At 45.9% G+C, this 25,172-nt stretch overlaps 1 protein-coding gene across 1 annotated transcript in view; it reads right to left on the bottom strand.

The window, feature by feature from the left end:
- Positions 1 to 20,853, bottom strand: part of xylt1 (xylosyltransferase I) — a 261,359-nt gene extending 240,506 nt beyond the window's left edge. Inside the window, exon 1 of the mRNA XM_072560173.1 lies at positions 20,601 to 20,853. Within this exon, the coding sequence (XP_072416274.1) occupies positions 20,601 to 20,834 (234 nt within the window). The 5' untranslated portion in view covers positions 20,835 to 20,853. The remainder of the gene's footprint in view (positions 1 to 20,600) is intronic.
- Positions 20,854 to 25,172: the final 4,319 nt, after the last annotated feature.

The following is a 25,172-nucleotide window of genomic DNA, read 5'->3' as shown; positions in this document are numbered from 1 at the left end:
AATAACAAAGAAGATTGATGAGGGCAGAGCAGTAGATGTGATCTATATGGACTTCAGTAAGGTGTTCAATAAGGTTCCCCATGGGAGACTGATTAGCAAGGTTAGATCTCATGGAATACAGGGAGAGCTAGCCATTTGGATACAGAACTGGCTCAAAGGTAGAAGACAGAGGGTGGTGGTGGAGGGTTGTTTTTCAGACTGGAGGTCTGTGACCAGTGGAGTGCCACAAGGATCAGTGCTGGGCCCTCTACTTTTTGTCATTTACATAAAGGATTTGGATGCGAGCATAAGAGGTAGTGTTAGTAAGTTTGCAGATGACACCAAAATTGGAGGTGTAGTGGACAGTGAAGAGGGTTACCTCAGATTACAACAGGATCTGGACCAGATGGGCCAATGGGCTGAGAAATGGCAGATGGAGTTTAATTCAGATAAAAGCGAGGTGCTGCATTTTGGGAAAGCAAATCTTAGCAGGACTTATACACTTAATGGTAAGGTCCTAGGGAGTGTTGCTGAACAAAGAGACCTTGGAGTGCAGGTTCATAGCTCCTTGAAAGTGGAGTCGCAGGTAGATAGGATAGTGAAGAAGGCGTTTGGTATGCTTTCCTTTATTGGTCAGAGTATTGAGTACAGGAGTTGGGAGGTCATGTTGCAGCTGTACAGGACATTGATTAGGCCACTGTTGGAATATTGCGTGCAATTTTGGTCTCCTTCCTATCGGAAAGATGTTGTGAAACTTGAAAGGGTTCAGAAAAGATTTACAAGGATGTTGACAGGGTTGGAGGATCTGAGCTACAGGAAAGGCTGAACAGGCCAGGGCTGTTTTCCCTGGAGCGTCGGAGGCTGAGGGGTGACCTTATAGAGGTTTATAAAATTATGAGGGACATGGATAGGATAAATAGACAAAGTCTTTTCCATGGGGTCGGGGAGTCCAGAACTAGAGGGCATAGGTTTAGGGTGAGAGGGGCAAGATATAAAAGAGACCTAAGGGGCAACCTTTTCATGCAGAGGGTAGTACGTGTGTAGAATGAGCTGCCAGAGGATGTGGTGGTGGCTAGTATAATTGCAACATTTAAGAGGCATTTGGATGTGTATATGAATAGGAAGGGTTTGGAGAGATATGGGCCGGGTGCTGGCAGGGGGGACTAGATTGGGTTGGGATATCTGGTTGACTCTATTGAGTTCTGCAATTTCAAATAACCTCCCTTCCCATCACCTGACTCGCTTCCCAGCATCTCCCCACCCTCCGCCCTCTGTTTCCAGTCTTCTTATCAACCCTTTCTTTCAGCCACCAATCAGTTCTTCAAGCCACCAACCCTTCTGAGGAAGGGTCACCGTACCTGAAACATTAACATTGATTTCTCTTCATAGATGCTATCAGACCTGCTGAGCTTTTCCAGAAACTTCTATTTTTGTTTCTGATTTTCAGCGTCTGCAGTTTCTTATTTACATTTATGTCCTCTTGTTCTGGATTACGAAAAACAGGCAAAATCCCAGTGTTTGCTGTATATTTGTGTTCTTTGGCACTAGAGGGTTGATACTATAGGCAATGACATGTTGACGTAAGAAAAATCTCAAAGCAAATATTATTCATTCTAATTTTCAATCATGATTATCATTACATTAATTACTCAATAGAACTGGATTTGTAGAACAAAGCAGGAGAAAATTTCTGCTCATGATTACAAAGGTTATGAATAGAAAAGTCAAAAATATAAATATCCTGTCACAGAGGAACCAAATCATCAAAAGTATAAAAAGGATTTCACACAATAACGAGTGCCATTCATTGTGCATTAGAAACCCATCCTTGTTGGTATTTCTAATCATAATCATGGACAGTGGACAATCAATATTTTAATAATGATTGACCCTAAAAACTGGGTTTATCAACTGGTGGTAACTATGTATTTGGAACTACAAAAGTTTGTAAAGAATCTACCCGAACAGTACATTGTGAACTCCTTTCTTGTAAAAATAGTGAAAATGAATAATATTTGTTTTTGAAAGACAATGTGATAAAATTGGACACAATCAATAAACTTGCCCAATAGTGTGTGTGGAGTGATTAAATAAATTGCATTGTTGCTGAAACAGTGCGACAGATAGCTTTCCTGGCAAAAGTTCACTGGCTGTTATCAATTAGTTCGAGGTCAGAGCTTAAGGTTAGAATATGTAATCAGACTCCCCATCTGTAACGTAAAGTAGTTAATCCAAGAGGAAATTATTTGACATTACAACCTGCCATGTGATAACTAAATTGCTAACTCCAATCCTAGGCAACCACTGATATATAAAGCCTTAGACAATTTAGGATTAAAACATGATTTCAAAATCTTCAAGGAATTAGTGTGGTACAATACTCAGATTTGTGGATAGATAAACCCTTGCCTTGGATAAGCTTTCGAACACACTCTCAGCTTCACTATAAACAATTTTTCTCCAGATGCTGATGCTGGAAAGACTAAACTGAACATCACACTCAGAGTGAAATGCAAGTACCAGGGAATGGAAAATCTAAAGCAACATCTAAAAGGTGTGTAACATAACAGTGGGAAGTTTTAAAAGTCCTTTGTGGGCTCTTGTGGTACAGATTCAGATCCCTCCTGCTCTAGAGATGCGTAATAATATCTCTGAACAGGTTAATTTTTAAAAAATAGAAAATCTTTTGTCCCCCTAGGACTTGGTGTGTATTTCATACCATTGTTGAAAAAGTAGCATGCACTTTCTTCAGAATACAATAACAGAATTTGTATAGTTCTATGGAAAGAGCTCTGACTGTTATGGTGCAAACTTCACATATACAGCATTAAACCAGACACTGGTTGCACATTCATTGAACTGTTACCTTGTTTCACTGCTGAATACTTCACCAACAAATCGCCGCCACCGCACCCCAACCCCCACCCACCCCCACCAAACCTTCAGAATTACAGCTATAGAATAGCCTCAAACTTCATACTATTGAAAGGCAATAGTCTAAGAACAAAATAATTGGTATTACAGTTTTAACCCATAAAGTGGATTTTCTATTAACGGTTAACTTAAATGAATACCCAAGTTGATCTGATTGTCAACTTACTGTTGGACATTAGATTCTTGTCAGTGAATTAAACCAGAATACAATTTTTTTAAAAACCACAACAATATATACATCAATTAATGTTACTATGTATGATCTTGAGACAGCACAAGTATTTTCTTCATAGAAAGAATGTGATAAAGAGATATCCAAAGCAATGAGCACATGACACCAAGAAGGCTGGAATCAGCAAAGTTGACAATGATGAGCTTCGTTTGTGCAGCTTCTCGAACACAGTGTCTAGTTAGAAATCAGCAGGTTACTAAAAGGTGAGAAAGTTTAAGCTCTCAGTTTTGAGAGTATTTGTGTAAGACAGCCTATAGCTAACAAGGTGGAGATTTGGGAGAATCACTTAAATAGAAAATAAAGATATGAAAAGAGGGCTAAATTCTCTGGATTTGAATCCTTGTAAAGTGATGGTGTTGGGAAGGAAGTTGAAAACTTTGTTTGTTGCACATTTTAAGATCTTTATCTTCTTTATCAAGATAGATTGTGTTTCTTCTTGTCTTTTGTGCAATAAACTATTGCTCTGTTAAAGAAATTCTAGAGCCTCCAGTCATTAGGGTTTAGTGACTGACTACCACATTAACCAAACTTTTCAAAAAATGATCCATCAAATCAGACCTTATTCTGGGATCCAATACACCCAGTAGTACAATCACCTAACATTAAAAAAGAAATTTTTTTAAGAGGGTTACCTCCTTGATCCAGAATTGCTGATCAATCCTCACTGTTGACTTGACAACTATCAAAAAGTGCGGTACTAGAAAAGCACAGCCAGTCAGGCAGCATCTGAGAAGCAGACGAGTCGACATTTTGAGCATAATTTCTTCATCAGGAATGTTGGGGAGAGAGGGGCACAAGGGGGTTGAGAACTAAATGGGGGGGGGGGGCTGGGGGCAGGTAGCTTGGAATGCGATAGGCAAATGAAGGGGGGGTGATGGTGATTGGTCAGCGGGTGGAGTAGAGAGGTAGGAAAGAAGATGGGCAAGTAGGACTGTTCAAGAGGGCAGTGCCGAGTTGGAGGGTTGGATCTGGGATGAGGTGGGGGGGGGGTGGGGGAGGTGGGGAGGGGGGGGGCTGAGGAAACTGGTGAAATCGACAATGATTCTGTGTGGTTCGAGAGTCCGAAGGGGGGAAGCTGAGGCGTTCTTCCTCCAGGCACGGGTGGCTCGGATTCGGTGGAGGAGGAGGCCCAGTACTTGAATGTCCTTGGTGGAGTGGGAGGGGGAGTTGAAGTGTTCGACCACAGGACGGTGGGATTGTTTAGTGCGTGTGCCCCAGAGATGTTCCCTGAAACATTCCACAAGTTGGCATCCTGTCTCCCCAATGTAGAGGAAACCACATCGAGAGCAACAGACACCAACTTGCGGAACGTTTCAAAGAAGTGGTCTCCTCTATATTGAGGCAACAGGATGCCGACTTATGGAATATTTCAGTGAACACCTCCAGACACACGCACTAAAGAACCCCACTGCCCTACGGCCGACCATTTTAAGTCCCTTTCCACTCCACCAAGGACATGAAAATCTTGGGCCTCCTCCAATGCCAAATTCAAGCCACCCAACGACTGGAGGAAGAATACTTCATCTTTCGCCTCTAACCGCACAGAATCAATGTGGGTTTCACCAGTTTCTTCATCTCCCCTCACCCCACCTTATCCCAGATCCAACCCTCCAATTCAGTACCGCCCTCGTGAACCAGCCTACCTGTTCATCTTCCTTCCTACCTAACCGCTCGACCCTCCCCATCACCACCACCCCCTACCTCCATCTAACTATCACATTCCCAGCTTCCTTCCTCCAGCCCCACCTCCTCCCATTTACCTCTCAGCACCCCCACATTCCTGATGAAGGGCTTATGTTCAAAGTGTTGATTCTCCTGCTCCTCGGATGCTACCGGACTGGCTGTGCTTTTTCAGAACCACGCTCCAGCACCTGCAGTCCTCACTTTCTTCTTGGCAACTATCGAGTCAAATTATAAAGCTAGTTCTGGAACCAAACCATTAATGGCAGCAAATCACACTCAAATACAAGCAGTTTCTGCTCTTGTTCCCTCACTGATGAAGTTCCCTATAAAGATGACCAAAAAGATGAAGTGGTTGTCATATCAATTCCAGCATTTTGTTGGAGAGTTAGACATGGGTCAGGATTCAAGGATAATTTGTCTGAACAGAAATGTTCTCTCTGGCCAATTTTAACTGCAAATAGCCTTTTACTTTCAAGTAATATTCTCCACCCTCTATACTTTAGATAACCGTGGCACTAGATTTTAGAAACTGGGGCTGATGCAGTATTGTCTTCACTATCTTTCATTGCAAAGTCACCAAGAACCCATAGCTGAAATGGTTAAATAATCTGTGGTTTTCATAAAGGGAGCCCCAGTTTTACCACATACATTAAGGGGAAAAAAAAGCTGCCAGGAAAATGGTTTCTGGATCTCAATACAACAAAGACAAATTGAAAGCTCTCTACATAACTGTCACAATATAGTCAGTCCTACAAAGGAACCCCCCTGTGAAGTTCTTTGACGGTTACTATGGGTTATATTAGAATGACCCTCAACACTAGTTAGTGAAGGACTTGCATTTGGTTATAATGGAAAGCAAGAACAAGAATTTAATAAAATCACTGTCAAGTAGAATCGGATATAAGCATGAATACAAAAACATGTTAATCAAAATGTAAAATATTATGATGATTTGTATAATTTTCAAGAATTAACAGCAGTAACAATGTTAATTAAAATTGGTCCACTTTGAACAGGTGGACTGCAGATATTTAAATGTTGGTAAAATTCACTGATTTTGAACATTACTCACTCACATCAACTAAATGCAACAGAACTGAATAGGTCCAAATTTGTTTGCCATTGCACACACTGACATCCTTTTACTTAGTAGTTGAAGGAGTAAATGAAGTAATTCAACCATAAATTTAATTCTTCAATAGGAGAGTCAACAAGTACAGATATTCACCCAAAAACAGAAGTATGTAATCATGGCAGAGGACAGAGCTTCCAGTCTATCGTGAATGAGCCAACTCATTGACAGAAAAGTATTCGGGCTATTTAAAAAAATAGTCATCAGACATTCACAAATGTAAATTATGAATGTGAAAATATAAAGTGAAGCTTTTAAAATACTGACTGAGGTAGGATGGGGCTGTTTTCCCTGGAGCATCGGCAGCTGAGGAGTGAACTTATAGAGGTTTATAAAGTCATGAGGGGCATGGGTAGGACGAATAGACAAGGTCTTTTCCCTGGGATGGGGGAGTCCAGAACTATAGGGGATAGGTTTAGAGTGAGAGGGGAAAGATATAAAAGGAACCCAAGGAGCAGGTTTTTCATGCAGAGGGTGGTGTGTGTATGGAATGAGCTGCCAGAGGAAGTGGTGGAGGTTGGTACAATTACGGCATTTAAAGGCATCTGGATAAGTATATGAACAGGAAGGGTTTGGAGGGATATGGGCCAAATGCTGGTAAATAGGACTAGATTAATTTAGGAAAGCTGGTCGGCATGGACGAGTTGGGCTGAAGGGTTTGTTTCCGTGCTGTACATCTCTCCAACTCTAAGACTGCGCTTACCGGTTGAAAAGTGGTCTCAGTTTCATGGAGAAGATACTAGTGAGAAGACAATTGACAGTAAATGCCAAAACTTGTTTAAATTTAAACCAGGCAGGTTGACACGGATTGGTCAAAGTGTTGCCCTAGTCATCAAAGTGTTATGTTCTCCACGGTGATGCCTTTTATCAGAATCCATTTACCATCCAATCAGCACTCTCTTCACCGATAAACTGAACAAAATTTTGTTCTTCTTAACACTGTTGTTTTTCTGAAATCTGAGTGGAAAATCAAAACCTTAAAAAAAAGTTTTTTTTTCAGAAATACTCAAGTTCCATACTACTAAATTACTAAAGGTACTACTGTCTGGACCACAGGAACCAAACCGCAAACAAATGCAGAACAAAATCATTAATCATTAGCTGATAAGGTAAGTAACACAAGGGCTTCACTTTATATCAGTGTCCAGGGCAAGAGACAGCTGGGGATAGAGCAGGGATCACAGGATATGCAAACAAGACAAATTTAAGCACGAGCCTTTATCATTATTTTTTATTTAGTTTTCCACCTGGCAAGTTGTCGGATGAACAAGCTGGCTGGGAAGGTCACAACTAGGGACAACTGGGAAATATTCCTAAAATTGGGAAAGATTATTTGGGATTTCAATTCAGCAATCAAGAAAGAGGCAGAGGCTGCTGAACAGTGGTTTGGGCAGTCACAAAAGACTGGTGTCATTGATTTCAATTTGAACCCACCAGCTGCCAAAGTGGACCCTTCATTGTCATAGAAAAATTGTAAGCTACAAGATTAAATCAGCCAGGTTCTAGAAGATGGCCAGCCTCATGAAATCAACAGACACAAAGAAACACTCAGCACTCTCCACAACAGTCAACAAATCCAAGGTCAGCGTAATTAATTTGACCAACAGCCCTATCTACCATCACATTATACCGTAGCATTTTATCCGTACAGACGTACCACAGCAATTCATCTGGTTTAACTGTATTTTGAGAGGCGGTCCATTACTGTTTTGTGGGATCTACTACAATAAAAGAACAAAAGCACAGACCATCAATTTTCCTTCTCGATCTCACATTATCCTGAAATGGACAAGTATTGCCATTCATTCATTATGGGTATCGCAAGGTTCTGAGAATCCACATCCAAAATGATTAGGTCAGCAGTCCGTGGAGAAAGGCCACACGAGCTTCTCAGTGCAGGAAAAGAAAAATGATTCAATGTGTTCTTTTTGAATTTGTATTCCTGGAGACCATCATTTGTGGTTTGCTGCAGCATATAACCAGGTAGACATATTTGCCTCTGAGCTACAGTAAATGGATTTAATCGCACAAGTGGTGCAAGCAAGTCAGCTCTCAGATATTGGGCTGGCAAAATCAGATGAAAAGATCATCGAAGCATCATTAGTCTGCTCACTCAGGAGAGGGGGAAGAAAACCTCAGTGTGGGTAGCAAAAAAATCTAATCTTTGGAATCTATCATTAAATTCATCCAACTCTCAGAACACACATTAGGGAAGCATAGAACATAGAACATTACAGCGCAGTACAGGCCCTTCTGCCCTCAATGTTGCACCGCCCTGTCATACTATTCTGAAGCCCATCCCACCTATACTATTCTATGTACGTCCATTTGCCTGTCCAATGACGACTTAAATGCACTTAAACTTGGTGAATCTACTACCGATGCAGGCAAAGCATTCCATACCCTTACTACACTCTGAGTAAAGAGACTACCTCTGACATCTGTCTTATACTTATCTCCCCTCACTTTAAAGTTGTGTCCCCACGTGTTTGCCATCCCCATACTTGGAAAAAGGCTCTCCCTGTCCACCCTATCTAACCCTCTGATTATCTTGTATGTCTCTATTAAGTCACCTCTCAACCTTCTTCTCTCTAACGAGAACAGACTCAAGGCCCTCAGCCTTTCCTCCTAAGACATTCCTTCCTTACTAGGCAACATCCTAGTAAATCTTCTCTGAACCCTTTCCAAAGCTTCCACATCCTTCTTATAATGCGGTGACCAGAACTGGACACAATACTCCAAGTGTAACCGTACCAGAGCTTTGTACAGCTGCAGCATAACCTCCTGGTTCCAGAACTCAATCCCTCTATTAATAAAGGCCAAAACACTGTATGCCTTCTTAACAACCCTGTCAATGTGGGTGGCAACTTTCAGGGATCTGTGTACATGGATACCGAGATCTCTCTGCTCATCTACACTCCCAAGAATCTTACCATTAGCCCAGTACTTTGCATTCCGATTACTCCGTCCAAAGTGTATCACCTCACACTTGTCCACATTAAACTCCATTTGCCACCTCTCAGCCCAGCTCTGCATCCTATCTATGTCTCTCTGCAACCTACTACATCCTTCGTCACTATCCACAACGCCACCGACCTTAGTGTCGTCCGCAAATTTACTAACCCACCCTTCTAAGCCCTCATCCAGGTCATTTATAAAAATGACGAACAGCAGTGGACCCAACACCGACCCTTGCGGTACACCACTAGTAACTGGACACCAAGATGAACATGTTCCATCAACTACAACCCTCTGTTTTCTTTCAGCAAGCCAATTACTGATCCAAACTGCTATATCTCCCACAATCCCATTCCTCCGCATTTTGTACAATGGCCTACTGTGGGGAACCTTATCGAATGCCTTGCTGAAATCCATATACACCACATCAACCAGTTTTTTCTCATCTACCTGTTTGGTCACTTTGTCAAAAAACTCAATAAGATTCGTTAGGCACGACCTACCCTTCACAAAACCGTGCTGTCTGTCCCTGATTAGATTATTCTTTTCTAGATGGTTATAAATCCGATCTCATATAACCTTTACCAACAACTGAAGTGAGACTCACTGGTCTGTAATTACCAGGGTTGTCTCTACTACCCTTTTTGAACAAGGGAACCACATTTGCTATCCTCCAGTCCTCAGGCACTATTCCTGTAGACAATGATGATTTGAAGGTCAATGCCAAAGGCTCAGCAATCTCTTCCCTTGCTTCCCAGAGGATCCTCGGATAGATCCCATCCAGCCCAGGGGACTTGTCTATTTTCACACTGTGCAGTATTTCTAATACCTCTTCCTTGTGAACCTCAATCTATTCTAGTCTAGATGCAAGTATCTCTGTATCTTCAACATTTTCATTTTCTTTCATAAACATTGTAGAAAAATATTTATTTAGTGCTTCCCCATCTCCTCTGACTCCACACACAACTTCCCACTATTATCCTTGATTGTCCCGAATTTAACTCTCGACACACAGGAGCTTTTCCTTGAATAAGCTCCACATTTTTAATGTGCTCATCCCCTGCAGTTTCCTTCCCCATTCAATGCTTCCTAAATCTTTCCTAATTGCATCGTAATTTCCCTTCCCCCAGCTGTAACTCTTGCTCGGTGGAGGACACCTATCCCTTTCCATCACTAAAGTAAACCTGACAGAATTGTGATCGCTGTCTCCAAAGTGCTCACCTACTTCCAAATCTAACACCTGGCCAGGCTCGTTACCCAGTACTAAATCTAAAGTGGCTTCGCCCCTTGTAGGCCTGTCTACATACTGTGTCAGGAAGCCCTCCTGCACACACTGGACAAAAACTGACCCATCTATACTACTCGTACTGTAGTGATCCCAATCAATATTTGGATAGTTGAAGGCCTCCATGACAACTACCCTGCCTCTCTCACTCCTATCGAGAATCATCTTTGCTATCGGCATTTTCCCAAGGTACTTAACTTACAGTAATTAACTAAAGGATCAATGGTGACATGGAGAATTCTTTTCATGAGTATTGTGGTGTAGATAGGATAGTAAACAGATTCAGTAATAATCCCAAAACCATAATTGGAAAAATGTTTGAAGGAGAAAACTTCCAGGACTCTATCAATGGGGTTAAGAGTAATTGAGCAGCTCTTGAAAGGAATTTATATCAACAAAAATAAAATTACTAGCTACTGGCAAAATATCACTAAAATGCATTTCAAGGATAAGTATTTGGATCAATATTAATTCAGTTATTTCATTAATGAAGCTTGACATTAGTAATACGTAGATTAAAAAATCAGTTTCAGGATAATACTGCTAAACAGCAGGTATAGGTTTCAGTTCTATGTACTCTACAGTTTCACTCAAAAATGCAAATGACTTCATATTCATGCTTTCATCCAAGAATATTTTATCGAAGCTTTTCTTTGTTATTTTGAAATGTTAAATAATTAATAACTTAATGAACAGCATTTCTCTTGCAATAATATGTTTCAGTTTGTATTAAAGGATACAGATTTGAAATCTTCACAGTATACATCTTAATGCATTTCACGGTTAATCACCTAAGCTGCTTTACAGTTTAATGTGGCTTACCGTGGATTAGACCAGAAGTTAAGAAGATTTGCCTCCTAATACTTACTAGTAAGAAAGATATTCCAGCCTTATGCCTCCATGGATGGCAATTTGCAGTTTTGTCTCTGCTTAGACCAAGAAACAGCAGCATGTGTTGCTTTGATATTTAAGTGAACATTATAGTACTTGCAAAATATTTACAAATACAAGTCAGATAATTACTTTTTTGGCAGTGTTGAAATATTAGTGAAAAGCAAGAAGTGGAAGCGTAGCCCACCTCCGTCAGAAATACAATGTGTCGTTCTAATCAATGCATTACGTTAGGCCATGCTGTCATTGAAAATAATTCAATGAAGGGCAGCAATGAATTGGCTATCTCAAGCAGAAACTATCCAAACTGGAAATATTTAATCTGGTTGATTGGGGGAGGGGTGAATCATTTTAAAACACCTATATTATTTAGAATGTTGAATATTTCAAGATGGTTTGTTCTAATATATTTGGTGAAAGCACCAATTCGACAAGGGGACACACCTCAAAGCTCAAGCAAGGTAAGTAGTTTAGATTTAAAAGCTTGGATAATACTGGAAGATGAATTGAAGAAACAGACTACTGATAGGGAGACTACTGATATAGACTATAACAAGAATTTTCATTCATAAAAGAGCTTCCCACACAGGAAATGTCACGATCTGCTATACAGAAAAAGAAACTAACAAAATGAATAAAGAAATGGATAATGAATCACAAAGGATAACTTAAAGACAATATTTAAAACTTGATCCATAAAGATAGGTATTGAGGAGGACTTTAGTGGTGGAAGGGCAGAGGGATTTAGGGATGAGGTTCAGTCGAGCTAGATGACAGAAAAAAAAGGGTCAGATGAGGGAAGGGTTGGGCATGACTTATTGAAAGTCAGAGATGGTGGACAGAGATGGCAACAAAGGCACAATATTTCAGGAAATAGGGACCCAACGCAGAAGACAAAACTTGGCACATGGTGGGAATGGTTTATATTTGAGATGCTGGAGTTTATAAATAGAGAAAAATACAAAGGGCCAAAGAGGACAATAGTGCTGAAGTGACGCATAACATTTTCTGATAATAGGATTAAGGTAGGCATTGAGTAGTTTTGATACTGAATAAAATGTGAGACTTGTTATTGAGCATGCTCTAATATTCATGGTAATCACCAATGCAAATATATCTTTCCTTGAATGTGGAAATTAAATTATTTCACAGTATTGCAATTGCGATTTCACCATAGCTCAGCAAAATTGTGTTAAGATCTCTTTATTCTTGTACTCCAATCCCCTTGCAATGAAAACCAACAACCATTTGCTTTCCTAATTGCTTGCTGCATCTACATGCAACTTTGCTTTCTTTCTACAAGAAACCCAGGATGCTCTGAACATCAACATTGCCAAGTTTAATACCATGTAACGTAATATGAATACCCGGTAAGTTGTTTAATTTTGACCACACACCAATAATGAGGTTATTCTTCATATATAGTGTCAGGAGTATTTTTTAATGTTATTTTGCACTGGACCTAATGTAGGATGACATGGTCTTATCGGCAGCATTTTGATAGATCTCTGTGTGTCGCTAAACTTGCAGCTTGCTGCTGTTTCCTGCCTCTCGCCGTGCATCTTCTCAATCCTTGCTCACAGCCAGGATTCAGAAAAATGTAAGAAACAAGATGAGGGGTGAGACACATTGGGGTCAGGATGAAACAGCAGCAACTGGGAGGATCAATGAGGAGGAGGTAAGAGAGCAGGATGTGTGGCACCAGGGGTGAAGAGGGAGGCAACCAGCAGGGGGTAAGTAGAAACAGTTAGCATATTTCTTTCAAAATAACAGGATTTTAAATAATAATTTCCATATAAAAGATATTAGCAATGTACTTCAACCTGCAGGTTTTTTTTCTCTCACAAGGTAGTCCAATAGAACTCATCTACAGCTTTAACATTATGTAATGAAAAACTCTGGTTTGCTTTGCATTATTTAACGTTTCAAGAAAGCAAAAATGCAGTAAGCAAGCAATTACTATATTCTACATTTCTATTCTTAAAGTGAACAAAACTGGATATCTTCACATTTTGCTGCATCCATCAACTTGTTGTCCATACACTTCTCTCAATTTCTGAGTAGCCAGTGTTCAGCTCACAGCTTGAATTCCCACCTAACCTTGTATTGTCAGAAAATTTTGTACATAACTCTGTCTCTTTCTCTAAGTATTTAATATTAACTATAAATTGTGAGGCCTGCAATACTGAACTATGCAGCACTTCACTAATCAGTCAAGCAACTTGAAAATGTCCCATTCGTCCCTATCTTTACTTCCTACCCATTAATCAATCCTCTATTCATATAACGTATCACACTTTCAACTCCAAGAGTTCTCATCTTTTGTGGTACTTTATCAAGCGCCTTTTGGAACTCCAGGTGTACTACATCTGCTGGTTTACCTTTATCTATTCTACTAGATACATTCACAAAAAACTCCAATTAGGCTGTCAAACATAATTTCCCTTTTGGGAAATATAGGTGTGCGCACCAGAAGAGGGCAAGTGAAACCTTGGGAAAATGCTCTTATGGCACCATAAGACCATAAGACATAGGAGTGGAAGTAAGGCCATTCGGCCCATCGTGTCCACTCCGCCATTCAATCATGGCTGATGGGCATTTCAATGCCACTTACCTGCATCCCTTATCCCTTATTTTCCGTATCCCTTAACTCCTTGCGAGGTTAAGAATTTATCAATCTCTGGCACAATCCTTTCCTGACACTTTGGCTAGCTTTTCAATTGGTAATGAGGTCAGAAGTGTGGCTCTATGTGTTGATAATTGGTAAGTGTTAATATGTGCAGGAGGCACAGGCATTCATGAAAATCTTTTTTTTTACTTTGGTTTAAGTCAATTTTGATCTGAATGGCATACTTGATCCCTTTTTTCTGAGATGGTCAGGTAGCACTAAAGCCATTGATTCACTTCAGCCTGATTGGCTGGAAGAGTATCGGGATGGTCAGTCTGCCATTCGAGCACGTGTCCACGATAAACCACCACACGGACTGCCACAGTCACTGCTGAATATCAGCACAAAGCAGTATTCTCAGTCAAAATCAAACCACGTCAGTTTGTCCAGAAAGAATACACAGAGCTGCAGATATGCACCAGGAGTAACTCCTTTTCACAGCTAATACATTGCCTACGAGACCTCAGATAGATTAAATGATTCTTGTCACCAGCTGCGGAGCTAGTAATACATGAGCAGCTGTGTGTGCTATTTCACTCGTACTGCAAGGAACACCAGCAATTTTGCAACAGTTGAAGTCTGATTAGAAGCAATTCATAAATGATTTTTGTAAGTTTAAGCATGAATACTAATTGTTGCACAGTTAGATTGCCACTCAACACTACATCAGAATGGGATGAGATGACATGTGAGATTGTTAAGACATTGTCTGCATCTATGAAGCAATATGACATCCTATCACAGAGCGGTTTCAAATAAAATATGCATAGAAACAAACTTTTGCAAATTAATTTGAATTTCAAATTTATTTTAAAAAATTAAAATCTGAATCGAAAGTTTTCCCAACATTTCGGTTGCTAATCGCCCAGCAAACTTGCATGGGACTCACAACTGCATTCCCGTAACAGTGGGGGCTATTTAATGCATATAGACAGATAGAATTTCATTACTATCACATCTCCTCATCTCCACAAACATCCCAAAGTGATTTCATACATATTGAATAAAATCATGCAGTAGTTGTTGATCTGTGAATAAAATAAAATCCTGCTCTAGGAGAACCTGTATGCTTTACAAGGCGACCAGCAGAACAAGATTTTACAGCACATCGAAAAGAGGTTCTTTGGAAAACAGATTTGACAAGTAGCTCAATAATCATGCTGATTTGCTCAAATCACATTTAATTATAAACTTTCATTCATTTATAATAATGATTATGCTAAAAGCAGTTTGTATCAGTAATTAAGTTACATGATCACTATCATTGTACCTCATCATCTAAGTGTGAAATACAGGAGTGAGTGAGTGTATTGAATTTGTTTGTAATATACAAGCAATTGTCAAACTTTTCAAAATTTCTGTAGCTTTTTTTGCATTATTATAAAACACCAAACATTTTCCAAATTGTTATTCAAATTATTCAATTATTGACAGAACAAAATGTGCTTGCTAATGTCTAAATATTTTCAGAGACATTTTTAAGGAATGGTAATAACGATTATAAAACCTGATGAGGCAACTGTATTTGTAGCTTAATACTAGAATAGCTTTAAAAATCACTTCTGCAAGATCTTTCTGCACTCCTCTAATGGTGACTTTATTTTCTCACGTTAAATGACAGTGCTGTACTGGGTTAAATTGGTTTTCAGGACATTGACCTTTACTTGATAATTGAGATTAAGCAATTAGAGCCAATAAAAAGTGACAGAAGATCTCCAACAAGGCTATGATGTTGAGTGATTGCACAGTAATGGCGAGAGCTGGGGGAAAAGACATCCAATCAATTATTATGCAGGACTGTAACTCAGTGCAATGCCCTAGCAGAGTGGCAGCACTAGCCCTGTAGCTGTTGCTGCCTCCAGTGCTTGCTCATCAAACATCACCTAAAGCTTGGTTACACAATTCACTCAGGCTCAGGTCAACATCCCAACACTATCTCAAATCTGACGCTTGATATTGCCAGCAATATTAAATGGCTGCATTCATAATCAATAACACAAATAAAACAATGACCTTTCTCCAAAACAGACTTTCAGATATGAAAATTCAGGTACTCCTATTTTTTTTCACCTTACCCTGACGGAGTTGAATTTAAGCTGAAAGTGGAGGAATGCATCAGCTTTAAACCCAACTGAAAACTCCAGCTTGCTACAAGTCAGAGAATCCACTGTGCAATCTGGGTGCATTCAAAACACATCTAACTACTTCATTTGTCTGAGGATAACTTACATAATTCAAAATTTAATTTTCTTCACAATGTCATAAGTATCAAATGGTCTCATCTTTCATTGGCTATTTTAATAGCCACTCAATCTTTCATATACATTCCCAATGGTTTACACAGCAAGAATTTTTTTAATCATTTAAAATTTTTCTTAGACATGCAAGGTTATGAAGTCCCTACTCGTAATTATATCCTAGTTAAATAGCCAGTCTATATAAACAATCCACTGTATTAAAACAGCATGACAGATGGTTAAATGCACGTTTTTTTTAGTTTGAAGAAGAGAAAGCAGTCGATGCTGTATGAATCACTTCCACTACTAAACTGCTGGCAACATTTACTTGGTACTTACACTTGCCACCATTTCAGCTTCAGATTCCGAATGATTCAGATTCCAGCTGATTTCTAAAACGTGCCACCAAAGATTGACAAAAAACTAATATGAAATATTCAGGCGAGCAGACGGTGTGAAACAACTCAGAAATTGTGACTATTTCCCTAAAACTCTCTCATTAGTTTAGCACACGGCTCAGGGATGATACATCCCAAAAACAGCTGGAACAATCACTTCACAACAGTCACACAATTATGTCCAACTCTCTGATCTGTCTGTCACCATCCCAATGGCCTCAATCTCATTCCCGCCCTGACAGACCGCATTTCTAACTTTAACAAGCACCAACTGTAATTAGCACCGTCTCCATCAACATCTCAAACACTGAGAACAATTACTCTCTGCACTCATTCCACAGCAATGTTCACAGCTAGTCCCAGATTTTTACACAATTAGAATCATCTCTGCCTGCTACTGCGTGACAGTTCAGATTCTTAGACATTTGTCATGTTCAAATCTAAAAAGCTCAGTCCCAGTTTTCTGACATCACGCTTAATCTCTGCCAGAACAATCTCCTGCCACCTCCCAGTCATTGTTGTCTTCACTTCTACCTTCACCTGACTGATACCTGCTGACTCAATTCTCTTTCAGGAAAACCAGTGTTCCATCACTGTGCTTGAAATGTCTTAAGCCGGTTCCAACTTTTCCCAAACCCACCACAGCTTTCTCTCTATTGGGGACTATCTATTTCCCTAACTCCTGACTGCCGGATAACATCAATGCCTGCTGGCTACATCTTAGCACGCAGCAGCACTAAGTCCTGTTGCTAGTCTGCTCTGACCACTCAGTGAAACATAGACTGATCACTGCAGTTGTTTCTGACAGACATTACAATGTGAATATTTAAGGCAGGCTTAAAGACCAGCATCAGACTTCCTCCCCTCCCTTCACTGATGGTACTGAATGAATCGTTGTTTCTCTGTTCGTTCAGCAGAAATTTCCCTCCCACAGCAGCCCAAGATTGTACAGTGGAGCTGCAGCTACATTACAAAGCACAGGTAGAGTGAGTTCCTCAGTGTGATGATCGAGTTCCTCTTCCTGGGAAAGGCTGGTCTGAGCTGCCCGGCTCCTTTCTATTTGCTGCGTTGAGCAAATATAGAAACCAAACCAAAAACCCCGAAAACCGAGCTGGCTTCTTGGTAAATCGCTGAGCCCTTTGCTGGAGGGAAACGTTCGGACAAACCGCCCTGTGTTCCCCCCACCTTGTCGGCTTTATGAAGAGTTTCCTGGCCGCACTAAGGGCACATTCCGTGGGAATGTTCAGTTCACCTTGAACACCAATCTGACGGTTTTATTAGAGAACGGCCCGCTGCCCATCTCATCGCGACCCCCCCTCTCGCTCAGTCAGAACTCGGGGCTGCGATGCTGTGAACTCCATTCGCCTGAGAGATGTCTGAAAGACAGAGCCCTCTGCAATGGACAAGTCACTGTCCCCCCCCCTATTCTGGAGCAGTAGGTGTGTGTGTGTGGTGTCAGTCTGAGCGTACCCAGTCCCTTCAGCACGGGCTGCATCAGCCTCGGCTGCACACACACAGTTACTGAATAAACAGCAAGATTCACAATCTGGGCGACATCCAGTCCTGGATGCAGCCTTGAGATCCCAGCTCACAACACCAGCACCACCACCCGAACGCAGATCATCACAGCTCTACAACTTTTTTTTTCCTTTCTTTATAAAAGCGAATTTTGAGAAATAACCGGTTCGGAGGCTGGTTCAGAAGTGACCCGTCTCCAATTAGCTCCTGCTAGAAAGGATTTCCTCTGAACAATTACAGCTGCCCTTCACAACTCCACACGCAACGGGCTTCTTTCTGTTTGATGTTAAATAAGGGAGAGGGGGAGACACTTCCACCTCCCCCCTCCCTCCCCCCCCCTGCACCCCCGGGGAATGCCAAAATCACCCCCCAACGTTGACAGTAAAATGTCACGCACTGGTTTCTCTCCGTTTGCCAGTCCTGTGATAGCAATGTGATATTAAATGTGATGAAGATGATTAAATTTCGCAGTTTACACAGAGCTCAGCACACCGGCACTGCACTGTCTAAGGCAATCAAGTGATGATCAGCGACGTGCTGTTAAAAAATTGCAAATCGGGCGGTTGCTTTTGCCTCAATAAAATATCCAACAATACAAATTCGTAAATCAGAACCCTGTCGAGCGCGGGAAAGTAATAGGAAGAAGCCTTAACTCAGGAGAGGCGTCTGCAAATAAAAATCTAAGACCCGGTTTGAATCTCAATGAATGAGATTGGTTTATCTCCACTGCTGGAGAGGGAGAAGGATTGGAGGAGGAGACGGAGAGGGGGAGAGATAGGGGTGACATAGACCGAGAGAGTGACAGATAAGGAGAACGGGCTGCCAGAGAACGGGGGCTACAGACAGAGAGGGGGAATAGCACAGAGAAATAAAGGGTGACAGAGACAGGGAGTGACAGAGACAGGGAGGGAAGTAAAGACGGAGAGAGGGAGTGACAAATAGAGAGACTGACAGATAGACAGGGAGGGTGAAGGGATGATGGGGTGATGGAGTTGGGGGTGGAAAGTGTGATGGAGTCAGGGGGAGAATGGAGTGATGACATCGGGGAGGAGAGGGTGAGGGTCTGATAGGTTGGGGGACTGATGGGTTGGGGGCTGATGGGGTGAGGGGCTAATGGGTTGGGGGCTAATGGGGTGAGGGGCTGATGGGTTGGGGGCTGATGGGGTGAGGGGCTAATGGGGACACGGGTCAGGGGGAACAGGGGTGATGTGTTAAGGGGAATGAAGGAATCGGGTGAGGGAGTGATGGGGTGAGGGAGTGATGGGGTGAGAGGGGGGGTGAGGGGGGGGTGAGGGGGGGTGAGGGGGGGTGAGGGGGGGTGAGGGGGGGTGAGGGGGCGTGAGGGGGGGTGGGGGGGGTGAGGGGGGGTGAGGGGGGGTGAGGGGGGGTGAGGGGGGGGTGAGGGGGGGGTGAGGGGGGGTGAGGGGGTGAGGGGGTGAGGGAGTTCAGGAGGTGAAGGGGTGCGGGCATGATGGGGTGAGGGTGTGAGAGGGGGAGGGTGTGAGAGGGTGAGGGGGTGGTGGAGTGAGGGGGTGGTGGAATGAGGGGGTGGTGGAATGAGGGGGTGGTGGAATGAGGGGGCGGTGGAGTGAGGGGGCGATGGAGTGAGGGGGCGATGGAGTGAGGGGGCGATGGAGTGAGGGGGCGATGGAGTGAGGGGGCGATGGAGTGAGGGGCAATGGAGTGAGGGGCGATGGAGTGAGGGGCGATGGAGTGAGGGGCGATGGAGTGAGGGGCGATGGAGTGAGGGGGCGATGGAGTGAGGGGCGATGGAGTGAGGGGAGGTGAGGGAGGTGAGGGGGTGAGGGGGTGAGGGGGTGAGGGGAGGTGAGGGGATGAGTGGGGTGAGGGGTGGTTAGGGGATGAGTGGGGTGAGGGGTGGTTAGGGAATGAGGGGGGTGAGGGGGGTGAGTGGTGATGGAGTGAGGGGATAGTGGGGTGATGGCGTGAAGGGGTGATGGAGTGAAGGGGTGAGGGAATGGTGAGGCGAGGGGACGGTGGGGTGAGGGAATGGTGGGGTGAGGGGATGGTGGGGTGAGGGGACGGTGGGGTGAGGGGACGGTGAGGGGATGGTGGGTGAGGGGATGATGGGGTGAGGGGATGATGGGGTGAGGGGATGGTGGGCTGAGGGGATGGTGGGCTGAGGGGACGGTGGGCTGAGGGGACGGTGGGGTGAGGGGACGGTGGGGTGAGGGGACGGTGGGGTGAAGGGACGGTGGGGTGAAGGGATGGTGGGGTGAGGGGATGGTGGGGTGAGGGGATGGTGGGGTGAGGGGATGATGGGGTGAGGGGATGATGGGGTGAGGGGACGGTGGGGTGAGGGGACGGTGGGGTGAGGGGACGGTGGGGTGAGGGGATGGTGGGGTGAGGGGATGGTGAGGGGATGGTGGGGTGAGGGGATGATGGGGTGAGGGGACGGTGGGGTGAGGGGATGGTGGGGGGATGGTGAGGGGACGGTGGGGTGAGGGGATGGTGAGGGGACGGTGGGGTGAGGGGATGGTGAGGGGACGGTGGGTGAGGGGGTCTCAGCACTAGGGCAGTCTACAGCAGCATCCGCTCAGTGGCGCCCGAGGCAGAGCCCCCCCCCCCCCCCCCCCCAGCCCCAGCCCCAGCCCCGATCCTCAGATGGTTAGCCCCCCTCCCCCTCTCCCCCGTCCCCCGATCCCCGATCCCGGCTGCACCTACCAGCCCGTGTCCGGGGAAGGCTGCTCCTCTGGCGGGTATTTCTCGGATGTGCCTGCTGCGGTCCCGGTGCTGCCCGGTGTCCGGGCTCTGTCCCCCGGTCTCCCCGCTCTCTCCGTCCAGGCTGCTGAAGCTCCACAGCAGCAGCGTCTGCAGCAGCAGCACCGAGAGCGCGGCCAGTAACGCGGAGCGGGAGCCCCGCCGCAACAACCTGCGGCCGCACACCAGCACCATCATGGTCCCAGTGAGAGGGAGGGGAGACCGACACTGAGAGAGAGGGAGAGGGGGGCGGACCGGGGGGCGGGGCCAGGACCGCGAGGGGGCGGGGCGGGGGGGAGGGGACTGGACCGCGAGGGGGCGGGGCGGGGCCCAGGACCGCGAGGGGGCGGGGCGGGGGGAGGGGACGGGGCGGGGCCAGGACCGCGAGGGGACGGGGACTGGGGCGCGGGACTGGGCGGGGCCAGGACCGCGAGGGGGCGGGGACTGGGGGCGGGGCCAGGACCGCGAGGGGGCGGGGGCTGGGCGGGGCCAGGACCACGAGGGGGGGGGGGGGGGCTGGGCGGGGCCAGGACCACGAGGGGGCGGGGCCAGGACCGCGAGGGGGCGGGGCCAGGTCCGCGATGGGCGGGGCCAGGACCGCGAGGGGGCGGGGGCTGGGGGCGGGGCCAGGACCGCGAGGGGCGGGGCGGGGCCAGGACCGCGAGGGGGCGGGGGCTGGGGGCGGGGCCACGACCGCGAGGGGACGGGGGCTGGGCGGGGCCAGGACCGCGAGGGGCGGGACAGAGGGGTGGGGACTGGGGCGGAGCCAGGACCGCGAGGGGGCGGGGGGAGGGGACAGGGGCGGGGATTGGGCGGGGCCACGACCGCGAGGGGGCGGGGACTGGGCGGGGCCAGGACCGCGAGGGGGGCGGGCCGGGGGGCGGGGCCAGGACCGCGGAGGGGGCGGGGCGGGGGGGCGGGGGCCAGGACCGCGAGGGGGCGGGGCGGGGGGAGGGGACGGGGCGGGGCCAGGACCGCGAGGGGACGGGGACTGGGGCGCGGGACTGGGCGGAGACAGGACCGCGAGGGGGCGGGGACTGGGGGCGGGGCCAGGACCGCGAGGGGGCGGGGGCTGGGCGGGGCCAGGACCACGAGGGGGCGGGGACTGGGCGGGGCCAGGACCGCGAGGGGGCGGGGCACGGGATGGATAGGGGGTGAGAGTCAAAATTAGTGTGATGCTGGAAAAGCACAACAGGTCAGGCAGCATCTGAAGAACAGGAGAATGCACAGGGCAAAAACCCTTCATCAGGAATCATATTTAATGGCCTGGGAGGAGAGAGTGGGGGGGGGGGGGGGGTGCAGGGAGACAGGGGTTTGGGAGGTGGGGTGAGGGTGTGGATGTGGTTGGGGCCAGGGTGGAAAGGGCAGGGCTGGAGGTGTGTTTGAGAAGGGGTCAGAGGCTGAGGCTAGGGGAGGTTGGGAGGAGAGCAGTTGGGATCAGCAATGGGGTGGAGGGTGGATGGGGAGAGGCTGTGATGCAGAGAGGGTGAGACCTAGGAGCAGGGAGAGGTAGGAGGCCAGGGATGGGGAAGGGACTAAGATAGGATGGTAGGATTCTGACAGACGATGACAGAGGGGAGGGAGAGATGGAGAGGAAGGAGAGAGGGTTCAGTGTGTATCATGGCGTTGGGGGCTGAGTGAAGGAGTTGAATGAAGACGGTTTAGAATATATGATGGGAAGGGTTTGAAGAATTATGATGAGGATATGTTGGCAAACAGGGTTGAGTGAGGGGATATAATGGAGGTGGAGCATGAGTGAGGGGGATTGAGTAAAGCAGTTGAGGGGCATATGATGGGGTAGGGAGGTTAAGTGAGGGTTTCAGGAGTTATGATGGGTGAGGGAGACTGAGGAGAGAGGGGCAAGGGTCAGGGAATGAGAAATGGTCATAGAGATGGAGGGGAGTGGTAGGGACTTGTGGAGAGTGTGAGAAAGGGGCATTTGAGGTTGAGAGGAGTTTCATGAGGGAGATTAGAGAAATGATGAGATAGGAGATACAGTGATGGGGGGTTGGGGTTGTGAACAGGGAGTGGGGTTGAGTGAGGAGGGGTATAATGAGGGAGAGACTTTGTGATGAGGGAGGGTTTGGTGAATCTGAGGACTGCTCCTCGGATGCTGCCTGAACTGCTGTGCTCTTCCAGCACCACCAATCCAGAATCTGGTTTCCAGCATCTGTAGTCATTGTTTTTACCTGTTTGGTGAAGGGGGTTGAGGGGGTCATGATGGCTTCTTTCCAACTGTTATCAGACTTATGAACAAACCTCTAGTATATTAGGGTTTTAGATTCAATTTCCAACAGTATGGAAACAGGCCATTTGGCCCAAACAAGTCACACCGACCCTCCAAAGAATAACCCATCCAGACCAATTCCCCTACCCTATATTAACCCCTGACTAATGCATCTAACACTATGGGCAATTTAGCACAGCCAATTCACCTAACCTGCACATTTTGGATTGGTGGGAGGAAACCCAAGCAGACACGAAGAGAATGTGCAAACTCCACACAGACAGTCGCCTGAGGCTGGAATCGAACCTGGGTCCCCTGGCGCTGTGAGGCAGCAGTGCTAACCACTGAGCCACTGTGCTGCCCCAGGTTGATCTTTCTCTGCACATTCTCAGTACTGTAACACTATATTCTCATTTCTGTGCTACTATTCTAATTACTTATGTAAAGTATGATTCATCTGGTTAGAACACAAAACAATAGGGTCATAGAGACAAACGACACAGAAATAGACCCTTTAGTCCAACTCGTCCAAGCCGATCAAGTTTCTCAAACTAAACTAGTTTCATTTGCCTGCATTTGGCCCATATTCCTCCAACATGTATCTGTCCCAAATGCCTTTTAAATGTTGTAAATGTACCTGCTTCTATCACTTCCTCTGACAGTTCATTCTACATACAAACCAACCTCTGTGTGAAAAAAAGTTGCCCCTCAGGTCCTTTTTAAAATCTTTCTCGTCTCACATTAGAATTATGCCACCTAGTTTTGAAATCCTGCACCCTGGGGAAAAGACCTTTGCAATTTACCTTATCTATGTCCCTCATTACTTCATAAGCCTCCTATGCTCCAGTGAAAAAAGGTTCCAGCTTATCCAGCTTCTCAAACTCAAACCCTCCATTCCAGGTTACTTAAAGATAAATCTTTTCTGAACCCTCTCCAATTTCATATTTTTCCGACAACAGGGCAACCAGAACTGGACACAGCACTCCAGAAGAGGCATCACCAACAACCTGTCAAACTACCAAATTATGTCCAACTCCCATATCTTGGTACATGTGACTATAATCAAATAAAATCTAATGGGGAAGAGGGTTCAGTGAGAGGGTATTATTGGGGTGGGAGGTTAGTGGGAGGTTGAGTGATCTGATGGGAAGGGGTGTGTTGGGAGGACTAATGGGAAAGTGGCTGAGTGAGGAAGGTTGGGGATTGATAGGAGTTGAGTGAGAAAAGGTTAGGGCATGTGATGAGAAAGGGATTGAGTGCTGAGGGGGTGGGGGTCAGATGGGAAGGGAATTGAGTGAAGAATAGCTTGGAGGTCTGATGGAGGTGGGGGTTGGGTGAGGAGGAGTTAGGGGTATGATAGGGTGTGGATTGGTCAGAGTATGTCTGAGAGACCTTGGGAGGATGTGATGGGGTAGTAGGTTGGATGAGTGAGATTGATAGGGGCTGAGGGATTATAATGGGGGAGGAGGATGAAAGGGGGCATAATGGAAAATGGGGTTGAGTGAGGGAGGTTAAGGAGGGTTGACGCGGGAGGGGGGTTGAGGAGATTTTGATGGGGGTGGGGGGATGAGGAGGATCTGATGGTGGAGGGGTGAAAGAGGTTCAGTTGGATGTGATGAGAGTGGGTTGAAGAGAATGTGATGGAGCAGGGGATTAATGTTGTGATAGGGAGGAGGTTGAGTGGGTGATTGATGGGAGACAGGGTTAATTGGGTGGTGGTTGATGGGGGAGGGGAGTGAGTAGGTGGTGGTTGATGGGGAGGGTGTAGTTGATAGGGAGGATGGCGGTTGATGGGGCAGGTGGTGTCTAGGATGTGTTAGGTGGAGGTCAGCGTGATGGTTGATGGGGAAGAGGGTTGGGGAGGTGTGTGATGGAGGTTGATGGATGGTGGGAGAGTGAGAATGGCAGCTGGTAGGGAGTGAGGGTGGCAGTTGGTTGGAGAAGGGACGGTTGAGAGTGAAGGTTAGTTCAGGAGGGGGGGTGAGGGCAGTGGCTGATGGGAGGAGGGTGATGGGCAGAGTGTAATGGGCGGTGAGGGTGATGGATGATGGTGAGCGTGGTGGTTAGTGCGGGTGGAGGAGAGTGGCAGCTGATGGGGGTGAGGGTGGTAGTTAGTGGGAGGGATAAAGGTGGGAACAGTTGATGATGGAGGGAGGAGGGGGTGAGGGTGATGGTTGGTGGGGGAGGTGGGGTGAGAGTTGATGGGGAAGGGGGGTGAGGGTGAGAGTTGGTGGATGGTATGTGAGGGTGACGGTTGGTGGGGAGGGGGAGGGTTGGTGAGGGTGGGGAGGGTAAGGGTGACAGTTGAT

The sequence above is a fragment of the Chiloscyllium punctatum genome, chromosome 40, assembly GCF_047496795.1.
Source record: "Chiloscyllium punctatum isolate Juve2018m chromosome 40, sChiPun1.3, whole genome shotgun sequence".
NCBI classification, from domain to species: domain Eukaryota; kingdom Metazoa; phylum Chordata; class Chondrichthyes; order Orectolobiformes; family Hemiscylliidae; genus Chiloscyllium; species Chiloscyllium punctatum.
The sequence above is the reverse complement of the archived record's forward strand: the minus strand, read 5'-3'. Positions and strand labels throughout refer to the sequence as shown.